The 16,741-nt window shown below is 33.6% G+C and overlaps 2 protein-coding genes across 9 annotated transcripts; both read right to left on the reverse strand.

Annotated features, from left to right (window-relative positions):
- Positions 1–224: 224 nt before the first annotated feature.
- On the reverse strand, positions 225–6,989 carry LOC104249491 (F-box protein At5g03100-like). 8 transcript variants are annotated; one of them, XM_009805924.2, is made up of 6 exons: positions 6,896–6,989; positions 6,690–6,784; positions 4,030–4,070; positions 1,893–2,860; positions 1,392–1,556; positions 225–797 (listed from the first exon to the last, which is right to left on the reverse strand). In XM_009805924.2, the coding sequence occupies exons 4-6, from the start codon at positions 2,775–2,777 to the stop codon at positions 441–443; spliced, it is 1,407 nt and encodes a 468-aa protein (XP_009804226.1). In that variant the 5' UTR covers positions 2,778–2,860; positions 4,030–4,070; positions 6,690–6,784; positions 6,896–6,989; the 3' UTR covers positions 225–440. The 8 variants fall into 8 exon arrangements, with proteins under 8 accessions (XP_009804226.1, XP_070028318.1, XP_009804228.1 ...); XM_070172217.1 differs by having other exon boundaries at positions 1,893–3,529; XM_009805926.2 differs by lacking the exon at positions 4,030–4,070.
- Positions 6,990–11,744: 4,755 nt separating this feature from the next.
- LOC138890092 (uncharacterized) lies at positions 11,745–14,435 on the reverse strand. Its single transcript, XM_070173446.1, has 3 exons — positions 14,142–14,435; positions 12,490–12,734; positions 11,745–12,396 (listed from the first exon to the last, which is right to left on the reverse strand). Exons 1-3 carry the CDS (start codon positions 14,433–14,435, stop codon positions 11,745–11,747), a joined length of 1,191 nt encoding a protein of 396 aa, XP_070029547.1.
- Between the last annotated feature and the right edge of the window lie 2,306 nt (positions 14,436–16,741).

Below are 16,741 nucleotides of genomic sequence, written 5' to 3' on the forward strand. Positions count from 1 at the left end.
AGCACTGTAAGCCTCAATTACAACTGCTCGAGGCTATTTAAGGTAAATAAACAATGCAAACCAATATAAGTCAACAAGAAACACGAACACAATCATAGACCTTGATGCTATTGACAAAGCAAGGTAGTAAAACACAACATTTCATGCCGCTAACTATCATAAAAAAATGTGACTTGCTAAGAGTCGCCAGAAAATTTCAAGGCGCATGTGCACCACCTAAAATGCAACAAAGAAATACTTCATGAATCATGATAAACCAAGATACAATAACATTTGGTATGCCACATAGGTAAGGCCAATAATAAAAAGTAATTAGTTACAAGCTTATAGAGAAGTTAAAATTCATGATAGCATGAGCAGCTTACCAAGAACTCAATATAAGTCAACATTTCTTGTATATACTGCGACAGGAAACTACTGGCAGTCAGATCATGAAAAGCTCACTCTTGGAAGAGAATCACAGAATTGGTGGAGGATCTTGGACAACCTAACAATTTCTCAGCCAATTGAAGAAAATATTGGGACACACAGTCCGTTGAACATCTCCTGCACTTTCTTTTCTTTGATACGATAAAGAACTTCTCCAAAACAGTCGCGTTCTTTAACAGAATTTTTGAAAGTTCGAAAAGCTTGTCACAGCCCGGTTTGAAATGATCCTTCAAGCACACCCCCAAGGAGTTGACAATCTTAACATTCTTGAGGCTGGGAAACACAAAGCTTGAAGTCCATATCCGCAAATCAACATTATCTCCTTTGGCCAAATATCTTAACTTAAAGTGACAGAAGGAATCATGAAGCTGGAGACAGAGAATATAATCAGGACCAAATGCAGGTAGCCAAATGGAAATTGCACTAAAGTGACAAAGTGATTTCATAGCAGAAGTGTGTGGTAGAGAATTATTTCAGAACCAACAAATCTTAATGGTACTTGAAAACAGACTAGGATGGGTGTCCATATCATAAAGATTTATGGCATAAGTAACCCAAGAAATGAGTGATAGTGCAAAAACCTTTTCGTTTCAGAGCTCATTTGCAAAAGGCAGTGGGGGAGCCACCTTATACCAAGGGATGTCAATTCGCCAGAAAATTGCATTTTGTAGCTAGGTACCTTTTTTTTTAAAATGTATGAATATTATATTATGAATCCCCTGACTTTGTCGTACATTTAAATTTTTATATTTTGACACCCCTTAGTGAAAATTCTGACTCTGCCACTAGCCAAAGGTAGCAACACCATATTAACATGAAGCTTTACAGTGACATTAGCAAAGCTTCTGACAATCAAGGATATATTTGCATTCTACTTCAGAAACAACTTCACAGGAGAGGGAGGTGTTAAACCATCATAAAATGAATATGTAAACAGAGGAGAAAAAGTTCCAGGAAGTTACACTCATCGTTGCCACGTCTATGTTGAGTGTCTCCACATGAGGCGAGGCTCGCAAAAGGCTAGCTACCCCACACAAATTAAGCTTTTTTAAATGTAACTTTAGTGTTAGATATTTGCATTTTAGTTCTGGAATTGGCACCTCTTCGAGCTGCAGCATGCACAGGACCTGCAACATGAGATTGTAAGCAGCTAAGCAGACTTTGTCGGTTAACTTACGGATGATGGTCTTAACCCTGTTGTGATACTCTGATAAATTAAAATCGAATATTTTAGGGGATCAGATCTGGCAAAATATCTTTATAAATTTGATGACTTATAAAGATATATTCTGCAACTGGAATTTATTAATGTCTTCTTGTTCAGAGTGGTCTCTATTTACCAGTGCATTGTACAATCTGCATAAAAGTGCCCAATTGCATCTGACTCTTAAAACCTTTCCCCCTTTGCAACTTTTTGTTAAATTCAAATAGAGTAAATAAAGTATTTTGACTAATAAACAAACCTCTGTTAACCATGTTCCAATTGTGAGGTTGGTCACATTACTTAACTTTTGAAGATAATCTTGCACGACGATGATAAATGATTGATGATAATCACGACAACTGTCCACTGCATCATCGACATGATATCCATTCCAATCCTGAATATCTTTTTCGCAATCATTGTTGAAAGTAAGTTTAGCATTGACCAGAGAGGATACATTTAGTAGCCTGCACTTGAGATCAGAAATACTTCCAGAGATCTCCAAATGCTGAAGATATGGCGCAAAAATTTCCAAGGAATGATCATCTTCGACATCCAACAACCTCCAGCTTTTAATATTTAGTCTCTTCAAATTTGACGAACTAATTTCGAGACGACGGAAACCCATGCATACATTAAATTCCAAAGTTTCCAAAGCAGGAGAACCTGAGAGTAGGTTCACAATATCGTCACCATCTAACACCATATCGATCAACACTAAGCTCTTTAGCGACTTCCACGCTATAATTACTTCTTTATCAAGTGCACAGCGGATCAATTTCAATGTTATCAACGACGAACAAGTGTAGATGAATTGAGGCAATGTGAAAATGTCATAATCATCACCAAATGACTTCAATTCAACATGTTCCGTTTCTTTTTCGACAGCAAATGCCAGCCATTGGCTGTATTGCGACCAGTAAACATGCTGCCAACCGAAAGTGAGCTGGAATATTTTGATTTTGGAAGAAGTGCAACGAGCTAAGGCAGAGTCTACATAGGATATAAAGGCTTCTTGTGGCATATTATCAGCGTCAGTGAAATTTAGATTATAAACTGAAGTACAGAGATACTGCCACCTTTTTGATAGAATACAGCTTCTGAATGCCTCCTTGGTTGGCAAAAGAGAGAGAATTTGAATCATGAGTGATTCCGGCAATTGACTGATTCGGTCTAGGGTTTCTTCAACTCCGGTGACAGTCACTGTTTGTTTGTTAGATGGATTCCCTAAATCGACGGAAGCCATGATCTTGAGTCTAGAATTCGGATTTTGGAAATTTAAACTAAACTATTAACGTGTTTAGGTGTAACACATTTCCGCCCACAATCATTCAATAGTCAAAACACTTGAAAAATTGCGTTAGCGAATACTTATTTAATATTGAAGAAATGCCAAGTCAAAGTAGGTCTTCAAAACCTTTTTCTTCTTCCCTTCCCACACTTTTTCTTCTGTTATAATTGCCCGTGGGGCCCAACACTTCTGCGGTGGTAGTATATTTCGATTTCACACAAGCATAAAATTGATTATAGCAGAAAATTAATTATAATAGTTGCAATAGGGGAACTGAATAGCTGAATATAAAACATCCATACAAATACACAATATATAATATTTGGTTGTATACACTATACAGTACATAAAAAATTCTTTGGCATGACAGTTTACTCTGTTTGAAATTACAAGTTTAAAATAAAAAAAGCTAAATTCCATAAAAAGACATAACGTATTCCTACTTCAAAAGCAAAAAAACTACAATGCTTAAAAGACATGACATGAGGCGCTAATGGAACCCATCACTCCACAAGTATATAGAACCAGATTGCTTTTTCTTGTCGATTTTCATTAACGTTAACCTCTACTCGATCTCCTGTCATTTCTACTATTGCTACCATACTCTGCAAAGCCATACAATTTATTTTATTATCATTGAAATCTAGAAAGTTTCTATCATCATTGGATGAGATGATAAGAAATTTTTATTTAGTAGCTTACTAATATAAATTCTAAATGCCTCCAAGCAGCGCTGGAATGTGCATATGGCTCGAGGGACTTGCACTACTTATCCTTCTGGATAACCTAGATATTCATCCATATATTCTACATTGCTGGCACAATCTAGCAAAGGACCTTCACAAAATCTAGCTACCTCTCGTAGTATTCTCATAATGACTTTTCGCAAGAGAGATAGATTCATCAGCTTAGTGTTATATGAGGCAACTTGAAATCAGATACTTGTTCTTAAGTGACTCTACTTATTTCAAAAATCAAATATTACCAAAGTCACATACAAATCTTCAAAAATAAAGATATCAATCAAATATATAAAATTTATGTCAAACAACCCTAAAATTGAATTTGAAATCAAAACGAAGAAAATGAATTTACATGATATTACCTGCAGATTCAAATAACAATCACTGAGCAGCCAAAATTTAACTGCATTGAGCGTGGCCATTCAAAGTATCAGTGGTGGATCTTGGTAACTTTAGATAGAGGACATGAACAGAAACTGATTCTCATCAAAAGAATAAATGAATAGAGCATAAATTTCTTACACACACCTCTTAACTCAATGAATGTGATTTTATGTGATCAATTGTCTACCTACTATCACTTCCTAGTGGTCTTGCATACTACATTAAATCAGAATATTCAGCTTCCAACTGTATGGCATAGAGCTACCTAGCAGTCATATAGCAACATCAGCATTTAAAAGGCCCAATTATAAACTTTACCACAATTTTTCAACACACATGGATCACTACCATTTACAACTTTGTCTTTACTGTCCTTACCATAATATTTTATGGTTAGAACATTTTCATTTGGCTCAAATTGAATTGCAATAAATGAAACTAAGAAATATATTCGCAACTAAGGTTTCAACACTAGATCATAACTATCTAATTACAGGAAAAATTTATGCACAAGTTTTCTATAATTATAGCTTAGAGAAGTGCAATACACCTTTTGACTCAACACTTGATCAAAATCCTCTTATGAAGTTTGACAAATGGAGAAGTATGGAGCTAAGTAAAAAGATTTAGTTGCTTCTCAGAATCAACAAACAGTCAGGTTATACAAATCTTTCTTTCACCTAGCGTGTCATTAGCAGCTTGTTTCTCCAAGTCAATTATAGCTTTAACTGAAAGTAACCGATACCCAAAAGGAATAGCATTTCAGAACCCAAAATATAAATTTAATAAAAAAATTCTTGAAGACAACTTGCAAATCACTTCATGTGCTGGATGCACCATTTTTCTGAAAACTTTATATATCTTACTTTAAAATTTAAAAATTCAAGAACTTAATCTGTTTATATAATATGGATTAATCATTTAGCAAACTATAATGCATGTTTACAAGACTGATTAACCTTCTTCCTTTCTACTGTAATATTCAATTAACATCCCAAGATATCACCTCAAAGGAAAAATAATATTTTAATTTCAATCTTTCTGTAGAGATAATGCATATACGGCTATAAGGATGCATAACAAACAACAAATAGAAGAATGTTTTAAGAAAATTAGATATTATCAAATAAAAAATAAAACAATAAAGCACAAAAGTGTAATTTAGCAGGCATAGATGCAATGAGAGACAGAACCAACTTGCATTTTAATGGACCGTCTGAGATGCATTGTCCATACAATCAATGGTTTTGGTTAGAGGAGATAAAATCAATACCTCTAGAATATACTATTTAAATATTTCTTTGACTGAACCTAGTGAAAGATTCAGCATCTATTAGTATAATAAATTGCTATGTCAAAATACTGGTCTCATTAGCTCGTCCCAACACTTAAAAGAAAAGGAAATAAATTGTAATTAGATGACCATCTTTCTCAACAAAATAAAGTTAAAAAAAGCCCTCTTAGCTGCTCCAAGTCTTCCGGTTGTGTGGGGTCTAAGATTCAGTTCCATCAAAAAGGACTTTTTATTAAAATAATCAATCACTTTGCATATACGATCTAGAAGCTCAAAAGAAACAATAATCAACTTCTGACCTAGTAAATAGAATTTTAGGAATTTAAGAACCCTCTTTCATTGGAATAGCTCTCCTAAATTAGATGAGTAACTAAGAAAGAGTGTATGCTAATCCCTGATCTCTTGCACAAGATTAGGAAGACAGTCTTTGAAAGAAACCGATGATGGCGTATCTTAAAAACAATAAAGTGGTATTTCAAGAATTTTAACGTGTAGAAAGTTTAGTTTATGTAATGCACATCTCTTAGTCCTCTTAATTTGTCAGCATATATTTTTCCAAAGTGCTCATCATTGTTATGATTCATATTCGATATCTCTGCAACTTTTCTATTCCTTGAATATTTTTCTAAGGATTGAGGCTTGAATTACATATTTAATTTTTGTAGCCAAAATTAAGAATACAAATCTAAACTTTTGCTAGGGAATTCTTTCACAGTTGCAGAAGCATAAATATCCAAAACATAGAATACATCTGAATAAGAAGCAAAAACTGAAAAATGAGGAGCCATACCATCATTTCAAGTAGCAGAAGAGGAAATATGCTAAAAAATCGAAAAATTCATTTTGGTTTCTCTTGACGCAGTAAGATGTATAGAAACGAAAATATCTAGTATTTGAAATATGTCAAAATAAGACTTTTCTAGTTGATGAGAGATTTAACAAATTACCAACTTGGGAACTCATAATAACTTCCCTAAGCAGAGCAGATGTGGAAAATTTAAGAGGATCAGAAGAAAAGGACAACATTAGTCACTAATTTCAGCCATGAAACTGGAAAGGGCGAAGAAAACTTGAAAAAGTTTAGGCAAAAATTGAAAGAAAAGCATAATCGAAATTAAATGTAACACTGAACTGTGAAGACGAAAAGAACTGAAAGAGTAGTCTTTGAAAGTTTAAAGAAAAATAACGATCATGCAAATTAAAATGTATAAAGTGAATGCCTAAGAATATTGAAGAGACAGTTAGGCAAAAACATTGCAACAACAGCCATGGATTTCAGCTATACGTTCGAAAATCTGAAGAGAGCTAGAAGAAGATTTGGGAAAACATTAAAGAAAAGCATACCTTACATGGCGATAGCCCGCTGAGAAGATGAATAGAAGTGAAATAAGTATGAAATTGATGAAGATTGTTGGAACAAGAGAAGAGCAACTTTGCATCTGATTTTTGGAAAGAGAAAAATGAGAGAAGGAAAAAATTACCATTTTAATAGAGTAATCTTTGAAAAGAATTGGAAGAAAATTAAAGCAAAAATTGAGAGAAAAGCTTACTGAAATTGAAAGACCATGAAGAGAAATCAAATGAAACAACCGAGGGTTTCTTGTTCTCAAAAGAGATTCTTCTAGAATTGTGTGGGTGTATACTGAACAGATTACTATTTATTACTTTGGGGAACTAAATAAGAGATTTGCCCGCGACCAACCAATAGAAATAGAAATAGAAAAAATAAAATAAAATAGCAACGTAAAATGGCAATTTTGCCCTTGGTCGACCAACTTCTCCTTTCTATACAATAGAAATAGAAATAGAAATAATTGTTATAAAATATAACCCAAAATAACAATATAGAACAAGCAAAACAAACTAAGAGATATAGATAGAAAGAGAGGAAGAAATATCTTATTTCTTCTTCAATTGTGTGTATTTTCCTATTTATTACAAGGTCTTTATATAGGCATAAAAAGTGAAGAAAATATGTCATGGAATATGGCATTGAACATACAAAATATGTCATCGAATATGTCATTAAGCATTTGAGATGAAGATCATGGAAGAAGAGTAGACATCCACCATAATGTGATATTTATCATAACACTCCCCCTTGGATGTCCAAAGATAATGTGCCTCGTTAAAACCTTATTAGGAAAAAAAACTCTATGAAAAAAAAATCCTAGTGAAGGAAAAAGAGTACACATGTTTAGAAATACGCCTTTTGGTTGCCTCGTTAAAAACCTTGCAAGGAAAACCCAATGGGACAAAACCTTGTAAGAAAAAAAGAGTACAACGCGTATTAACTCCCCCTGATGAGAGCATCAACTCATATCCTTGAGTCTTCGCATCCCAATTTTGTACACCAGTTTCTTGAAGGTTGATGTTGGTAGAGATTTGGTGAACAAATCAGCCATATTATCACTTGAACGAATTTGTTGCACATTGATATCACCATTCTTTTGAAGATCATGTGTAAAAAATAACTTTGGGAAAATGTGCTTTGTCCTATCTTCTTTTATGAATCCTCCCTTCAATTGGGCTATGTATGCTGCATTGTCTTCATACAAAATTGTGGGTAGTTTTTCACACTTCAAACCACATTTGTCTCGGATAAGATGTATTATAGACCTCAACCAAATACATTCTCGACTTGCTTCATGAATAGCAATTATCTCAGCATGATTAGAAGAAGTAGCCACGATTGATTGCTTAGTCGATCGCCAAGATATGGCAGTGCCGCCACATGTAAACACATAACCTGTTTGAGATCGAGCCTTATGCGGGTCAGATAAATACCCAGCATCGGCATAACCAACAAGATCAGGATTGCAATCATTGCCATAAAATAAGCCCATATCAGTAGTCCCTTTTAAATATCGCAATATGTGTTTGATCCCATTCCAGTATCTCCTTATAGGAGCAGAGTTATATCTTGCTAAGACATTAACCGATACATTAAGATACCTTGTAGTGTCAGGCCTTGTAGTGTTAGCAAGATACATTAGTGCACCAATTGCACTAAGATATGGTACTTCAGGACCAAGAAGCTCTTTATTCTTTTCTTGAGGTTGAAACGGATCCTTATTCACATCAAGTGATCGAACAATCATCGGAGTACTTAATGGATGTGTTCAATCCATGTAAAACCTTTTCAATACCTTTTTAATGTAGGCAGATTGATGAACAAAAATCTCATTTGTCAAATGTTCAATTTGCAAACGAGATATAATTTTGTCTTTCCGAGATCTTTCATCTCGAATTCCTTCTTTAAATAATCAGTTGCCTTTTGGAGTTCTGTAGGAGTTCCAATAAGGTTTATGTCATCAACATATACGGCAAGTACAACAAATTCCGATGTTGTTTTCTTTATAAAAATACATGGACAAATGGCATCATTTATATAACCCTCTTTTAATAAATACTCACTAAGACGGTTATACCACATTCTTCCTGATTGCTTTAGACCATACAAAGATCTTTGCAATTTGATTGAAAATGTTTCCCGGGAATTTGAATTCTGTGCGTTAGGCATTTCAAATCCCTCGGGAATTTTCATGTATATATCATTATCAAGTGAGCCATAAAGGTAGGCTGTAACTACATCCATTAAATGCATGTCAAGTTTTTCATGGACAGCAAAACTAATGAGATAACGGAATGTTATAGCATCCATAACAGGAGAATATGTCTCTTCATAATCGACACCAGCCTTTGTGAAAATCCTTGTGCAACAAGGCGTGCCTTATATCTTTGTACCTCATTTTTCTCATTCCTTTTGCGTACAAAGACTCATTTGTAGCCAACAGGCTTAACACCATTAGGTGTTTGGACTACATGCCCAAAAACTTCACGTTTTGCAAGTGAACTTAACTCTAATTGGATTGCTTCTTGCCATTTTGACCAATCAAGTCTTTGTCGACATTCTCCAACAGATTGAGGTTCAAGATCCTCACTTTCTTGCATAATGCTAGATGCAACATTATATGCAAAGATGTAATCTGCCACTCTATCCATTCGATTCAAATTTATCTCAATATCGATTGAATTAATTGATAGTTCCTTATTTTCTTGAGTCTCAGGCTCATTGATTTCCTCATGAATCTCAGGATTGGTTAAATCGTGAATTTCTTTATGTGACTCTTTCGTAGTGTCATCTTGATCATTTGTTTTTCTTTTTCTAGGATTTCGATCCTTAGAACCTAATGGTATGCCACGTTTTAGGCGTGCTTTTGACTCATTAGCTATGACACTAGAAGATTGTCCAATAGGGACATCAATACGGATTGGAACATTCTCTGCAGGGATATGTGATTTTGTTATCCTTTTCAAATCCGTAAATGCATCTGGCATTTGATTTGCTATTTTCTGCAAATGGATAATCTTTTGCACCTCTGTGTCACAAATAGATGCACGTGGATCAAGATGAGACAATGATGTATTTTTTCACAAAATTTCACGTTTTGTTTCACTAATTTCTCCCCCTAATTTTGGGGAAAATGCCTCATCGAATCGACAATCTGCAAAACGAGCAGTGAACAAATCTCCCGTTAATGTTTCAAGGTAACGAATAATGGAGGGTGATTCAAACCCAACATATATTCCTAACCTTCTTTGGGGACCCATCTTGGTGCGATATGGGGGTGCTACATGCACATATACAGCGCATCCAAAAATTCTTAGATGAGATATATTAGGTTCATGACCTAAAACTAATTGCAACGGGAAATATTTGTGATAATTTGTCGGTCTGAGACGAATTAGCATTGTTGCATATAAAATGGCGTGACCCCAAACAGAAGTGGGCAACTTCGTTTTCATGAGTAACGGTCTTGCTATCAATTGCACACGTTTAATTAAAGACTCTGCAAGGCCATTTTGAGTGTGAACATGAGCTACAGGATGTTCCACTTTTATCCCAATTGGTAAGCAATAATCATTAAATGCTTGGGATGAAAACTCAACAGCATTATCAAGTCTAATAGACTTAATTGGATTATCGGGAAATTGTGCCCGTAATTGGATTATTTGTGCCATTAATTTTGCAAACGCGAGGTTGCGAGATGACAATAGGCATACATGAGACCATCTAGAGGATGCATCTATTAAGACCATAAAATATCTAATCGACCCACTAGGTGGGTGAATAGGTCCACAAATGTCCCCTTGTATACGTTCTAAAAACGTTGGGGACTCAATCCCAACCTTTGTTGGTGATGGTCTTATAATTAACTTGCCTTGATAACAAGAAATGCAAGAAAATTCATTATTTAAAAGAATTTTTAAATTCTTTAATGGATGCCCATTTGAGTTTTCTATGATTCGTCTCATCATAATTGATCCAGGATGGCCCAATCGATCATGCCAAAGTACAAAAGTATTGTAAGCAGTAACCTTTTGGTTTAAGGTAGAATGTGCCTCAATTGCACTAATTTTTGTCCAATACATGCCACAAGATAAAGATGGGAACTTCTCAATAATTCTTTTCTGGCCAGAGACATTCTTGGTAACGATGAGATATTCTATATTATTCTCATCTATTGTCTCAATATGAAATCCATTTTTGCGGATATCTTTAAAACTCAACAAGTTCCTCTTGGACTTGGAGGAGAACATTGCATTCTCAATGATAATTATTGTTCCCATAGGCAGAGTTATAGTAGCTCTTCCAGAGCCTTCAATTAGATTACTACTACCAGAAATTGTAGTAATATCTGCCTTACACATACTTAAATGAGAGAAATATTTCTTCTCTTTGAATATTGTATGTGTCGTACATGAATCAATTAAGCAAATATTTTTATAATTGAACTTTGATCCAAGTTTGCTTTGAAAGATATCCATATTTGTTTCCCATAGTTTGACATACAAAAGAAGTATATGAATAACTATTAGTATTTTTAGAGAAAAATGGAAAAGAAATAAAGTTAAACCAATAATTCAATAGTAGCCTTTAATGCATTTTCTGGCAAATTCTAATTATTATACAAATAATTACGCAAAAAATAATACAAGTACACATATGACTAATACAACTACAACAAATTTATTTACAAGTATAAATTATTTGCATTTTCCTACACATTGTATGAAATATAATTGATCCGTGTAAGAAAAGAACATACTCATAAAAAAAATTGAGGGTGAAGTAACAAAAGTTGTTCCAGGGTGCTTGTAAACCTTCTCTTAAAGAGAATTAAAGCAATGTATAGGAAAGTTAAAATCGTTAAAAGATCACTGAGACTAGAATACTAATTAATAGGATATTACTCATTGTTTGTGAAATTTATAAAATTTCGGAAATAAAAATATTCTTAAGAACTACATAAGAAGAATTATAGAGTGCAATAAAAATTACGAGATGTTTATTCATTACATACTACGAATAGAAAAGCATAAAAATTAAATTGCTCAATCATCTCTAACCACAGATCCATCACCAATCAAGTGGTTTATTTTTTCATCAGGGTGCTCAAAAAAATCTGCCACACCCAAGTGGGTGATGTCAAATTCATTATCATAGACAAGATTGGCTTCAGAGCCTTTATTCTTCAGAGATGCTTGATAAAGCTCAACCAAATGTTTTGGTATGCGACAAATTTTTGCCCAATGCCCTTTTCCACCGCAACGATAGCATTTAGTTTCTGAACCCTCTACATTTCGCTTCTCATATTTACCTTTCCTTTTTTGGAAGTTATTTTTCGGTGGAGGATGATTAACACCATGAAACTTTCTTCCTTGGACATGGCCACGACCACGACCGCGACTACGACCACGAATATGGCCACGACCTTTTCCATGATTAGCATAATGGGAATACACCTCATCCTCTTTAGGCAATGGTGTAGACCCAGTGGGTCGATTTTCATGATTTCTCATAAGCAATTCATTGTTTCGTCCAGCCACAAGTAGAAGAGAAATTAACTGAGAGTACTTTGTGAAGCCTTTCTCTCGGTATTGCTGTTGTAAGACCATATTGGAAGCATGAAACGTTGTAAACGTTTTTTCAAGTATATCATAGTCACTGATATTATCTCCACAGAGTTTCAATTTGGAAGTAATTCTAAACATAGCAGAATTATATTCAGAAACAGACTTAAAGTCTTGGAGCCTAAGATGAGCTCAATCATATCGTGCTTGTGGAAGAGTGACCAACTTTAAGTTGTCATATCTTTCCTTTAAACCATTCCACAAAACAAATGGATCTTTCACTGTGAGATATTCAATTTTCAACCCTTCATCAAGGTGATGGCGCAAGAAAATCAAGGTCTTAGTACAGTCTTGTGTAGATGCTTTATCTTTATCTTTAATGGCATCTCCAAGACCCATTGCATCTAAATGGATTTCAGCATCCAATACCCATGTCATATAGTTCTTGCTCGAAATTTTAAGGGCAACGAACTTTCTTTTCATAATATCAGACATTTAAAAAAATACAAATTTGAGAAAAATTATACCTTAATTTTCTCAAAGATCTTCTTGAGATGGTAGAGCCTCGTGCTGATAACGTGTTATAAAATATAACCCAAAATAACAATATAGAAGAAACAAAACAAACTAAGAGATATAGATAGAAAGAGAGGAAGAAAGATTTTTATTTCTTCTTCAATTGTGTGTATTTTCCTATCTATTACAAGGCCTTTATATAGGCATAAAAAGTGAAGAAAATATGTCATGGAATATGTCATTGAACATACAAAATATGTCATTGAATATGTCATTAAGCATTTGAGATGAAGATCATGGAAGAAGAGTAGACATTCACCATAATGTGATATTTATCATAACAATAATTAATTTTTATGCCTTGTTTTACGGTTCTCTCACTTTCTCTCTTCTAATTTTTGTTGCAAGTAACAGCATTACATAAAGGTGATAAAGGGGTGGGTCAGGCCGGTCCGGGTGAAGTAAAAAGAGGAGAAATTCAAAAATAGCCAAATTTATAAGTGATCATTCAAAAATAGCCACAGTTTCAAAAGTAATCGAGATTTAATCACTTTTCATGTAAAGATAAATTTGAACGAAAATACTATTCAAAATAAATAAAAAAACTCCAACATAATATACTGGAGTTCCAGTATAATATACCGGTCCAGCATAATATACTGGAGTTTGGAGCACCAATGCTCCAGTCTCCAGTATATTATACTGGAGCCAGCAAAGTATACCGGTCCAGCATATTATGCTGGAAGTTCATACACAGGTGCACCGAACTCCAGTATATTATGCTAGACCGGTTTCTGTTGCAGCAAAATAGTGGCTATTTTTCAATGACTTGGCAAACACTGGCTATTTTTGAATGATCAGTCCAAAAACTGGCTAGACCGTGCTATTTTAACAGTAAAAAGTGACCGGGCGATCACCAGTTCAGGCCGGTTACCGATTTTTCCAAACCGGGTTTAACGGACTGTGGCCCATCCGGTGAAATATTGAACCAGAACGGTTTCGGGCCTAAGGGGGCATGCCGGGTTTATTTAATTTTTTTTTTTTTGCATTTTGTATAATTATCGTAATTTATATTAATATAAAGTAAAAATATAAAACAAAAAACAACCTTATAAAAAGAGTGATTGAATAAAGGATGCAAAGGCTTTAAAATCCTTATATTTGAATATTTCATTAAGAATTTAAGATAATATAACATAATGAAGATGGAAAAAAATTGCACTTATAATTTGTAAGTTTTTTTTTTATTTCAAACTTGCAAATTAAAGTTTACATTTAACAACAACTAAATTAATGAAAAAAGAGTAAATTCAAAGTTTAATTATTAAATATAAATTCAGAACTTCAAAGGTTTTACATTACCTTAGTAAGTTCTACATAATAAATATGAACTTCTTGGCCATCTTCTGGAATGTTAAATTCAAATGGGTTACCATGTGTTAATATATCTCCAAGTTCCTCGTCTTCTGGTTTATCAACATCTTTATGTCCCTGATTTCTTCGTTCCGATCTAATCCAATCTCTGAAACATACTAAAACTTTCAAAGCATTGCTTCTCAATGAGTGACGGATGCCTCCTAGTTGTTGTCTTGCTTGACTAAATGCACTCTCTGATGCAACAGTTGAAATTGGCACATTCAACATGTCCCGAGCCATAGAGGAAAGTACAGGAAATTGCTTTTTATTCTCATGCCACCATCCCAACAGTGAAAATTCCTTTGTGCGAGGCTCTATTTGCTTTTGCAACTAGAATTGAAGTTCATCAATGTTCCTGCTACTGGTTTGAGTGGAAGGAAATGTAGACCAAATATTATAACCATCAAGGCCTTCATCTTCATCCATAGTAGCAGATGCAGTAGAAGTGGTACAATGCATAGTGAGATTAACATTGCCTATATTAATAGCAACATAATCAGTTATATTTGCATAATAATTATATAAGTGTTGTAAATAATCATTTAGCTTGTTCATACAACAATATATATCTGGAATTTCAGTTGGTCCAATCTCCATATAAGTATATAAAGCATTAATTAATTGGTGACAATTAGACATATTAATAGAAGGATTTACAACAACAGCAATTAAGTAAATCGGAGGAATTGGAAAGAAATATTTTTTGAATTTTGCTTATATTTTTTTAACAGCACGTTTATATATTTCTTTCTTCTTAAATTCAGAGAGTAGAAAAGAAATTTCAGTTATACGTACTAAAGCCATAGTAACAGTAGGGTAATATGCTCCAGAAAACTCAACAGTAGCTGTATAAAATTTATGTAAAAATTTAACAACATCATTAATGACCTCCTAAGTATTAGTTGTTAACATACGGTTTGGATCAGTACAATACGCATTAGCAACTTCAGTTATCGGCAATCTATATTTGTAGCAACATTTTTTAAAAATAAGTATGTATAATTCCATCTAGTAACAATTTCATCTGACATGAACCGGGGGTTAAGGTTATGCTCGGTACACTTAGTCTTAAATTCCCTAATTTTAGATTGTCTATTATTTCCTTGAATAATAACATCTGCTCTTCTAACATGAGTAATCTCAGTTGAAAATAAATCAAGTTCACTTTTAATAATTAAATTATAAACATGACATGCACCCCTACACGAAAAATTTCGTCAAGTAGTGGTTTCAAATGCAGTCTTAATATTGAAATAGCGGAATTATTGTTAGAAACACTATCAAAAGACATACATAATATTTTTTATTAAGATTATAAAATTCAACAATTCACAAGTAGTAGTACTTATAAAAATTAGCAGTATGACTTTGATCTTCGTCATATTTAAAAGCGATAATATATTTTTGCATACAATAATTATTATCTATCCAATAACATGTAATTGTCAAATAATTATTTGCATTAACAACATGGTCAATATCAGAAGTTAGAGAAACTCCACAAGGAAGGTGGTCAAACAAATAACGTATGTATGTCTGATATTGTCCATGAAGTCTAAAGATATCAGACCTACAAGTACTTCTAGGGATACCTTTAAATAAAAGATTATAAATCTTTTGAATATACATAATAAGATATGATGAAGAATCAAAAGAAAAAAGTAGACAACCCAAAGCAATAATATTTGCTAACTCCTCGCGATCTTTTATTTTATCATATTTCATAAGTCCTCCAGTACTAAGGTTTAGAGTTCCTTAATTTTTATCTAAATCAGAGCCCATTCTATAGGATGAGTAATTCTCAGATGTTTACTAAGTGTCTCATTCCCCCCTAAACTTCCTCTAGTCTTATGTTTAAAATCATCTTTACAAATTTTGTATCTAACTCTATCAGAATTCTCTATTTCCTCAAAATATTTTCAAACTTTACTTCTCCTTCTCTGATCACTAGGCGGGGCCACAGGTGGTCTACTACTAGCGCCAAGACTACCACCCTGCTACCAACTCCAACACTACTAGATATAAGTGATGTCTCATCTTCAATTTCTAATTCATTATCTTCTATACCGAAATCTTCCTGTAATTGTTCATAATCTATATTATTATTAGGTGATGTTTCAGAAACATGTGTAAAGTCATTTAAACTAGAAGTTGAAGTAGTACCTCTTTTTCGATTTTCCCCGATTACCCCGATTAACAACCTTATTACAAACTCTTTTTACAGCATTAAACATATTGTGAAAATTTAACTACTAACAAAAATTAAATATGTAAATAAAATAGTAAATAAGAGAAAGAGTCGGAGGGAATGCACCGAATTCCTTGATAAATTGAACACTTGATGATTTTTGAAGTCTTGAATATTTAAAATTAAATTTCGCAACTTCAATATTATCACGAAGAAACGTTAATTTTTCAAAGTTCAAACATCAAACTTCAAATAATAACATAAATTAAATTCTAAAAAAAATGAGAGCCAAATAATTGATTGCAATTTTGAAGAATGAGAGAATGACATCTGAGATTTTGAGTTTGAGAAATGAGAG

Source organism: Nicotiana sylvestris, chromosome 4, assembly GCF_000393655.2.
Source record: "Nicotiana sylvestris chromosome 4, ASM39365v2, whole genome shotgun sequence".
Classification (NCBI taxonomy): domain Eukaryota; kingdom Viridiplantae; phylum Streptophyta; class Magnoliopsida; order Solanales; family Solanaceae; genus Nicotiana; species Nicotiana sylvestris.

Coding starts and splice junctions, on each gene's coding strand:
- LOC104249491 (XM_070172218.1), bottom strand. CDS start 2,879: ATGGCTTCCGTCGATTTAGGGAATCCATCTAACAAACAAACAGTGACT. Junction 1,557..1,892: donor TTGGAACATGGTTAACAGAG/GTTTGTTTATTA, acceptor CTCATGTTGCAG/GTCCTGTGCATGCTGCAGCT. Junction 798..1,391: donor TAGACGTGGCAACGATGAGT/GTAACTTCCTGG, acceptor CTCTGTCTCCAG/CTTCATGATTCCTTCTGTCA.
- LOC138890092 (XM_070173446.1), bottom strand. CDS start 14,435: ATGGCTCGGGACATGTTGAATGTGCCAATTTCAACTGTTGCATCAGAG. Junction 12,735..14,141: donor ATTATGTAGAACTTACTAAG/GTAATGTAAAAC, acceptor ATGAAAAGAAAG/TTCGTTGCCCTTAAAATTTC. Junction 12,397..12,489: donor GAAAGATATGACAACTTAAA/GTTGGTCACTCT, acceptor TGCTATGTTTAG/AATTACTTCCAAATTGAAAC.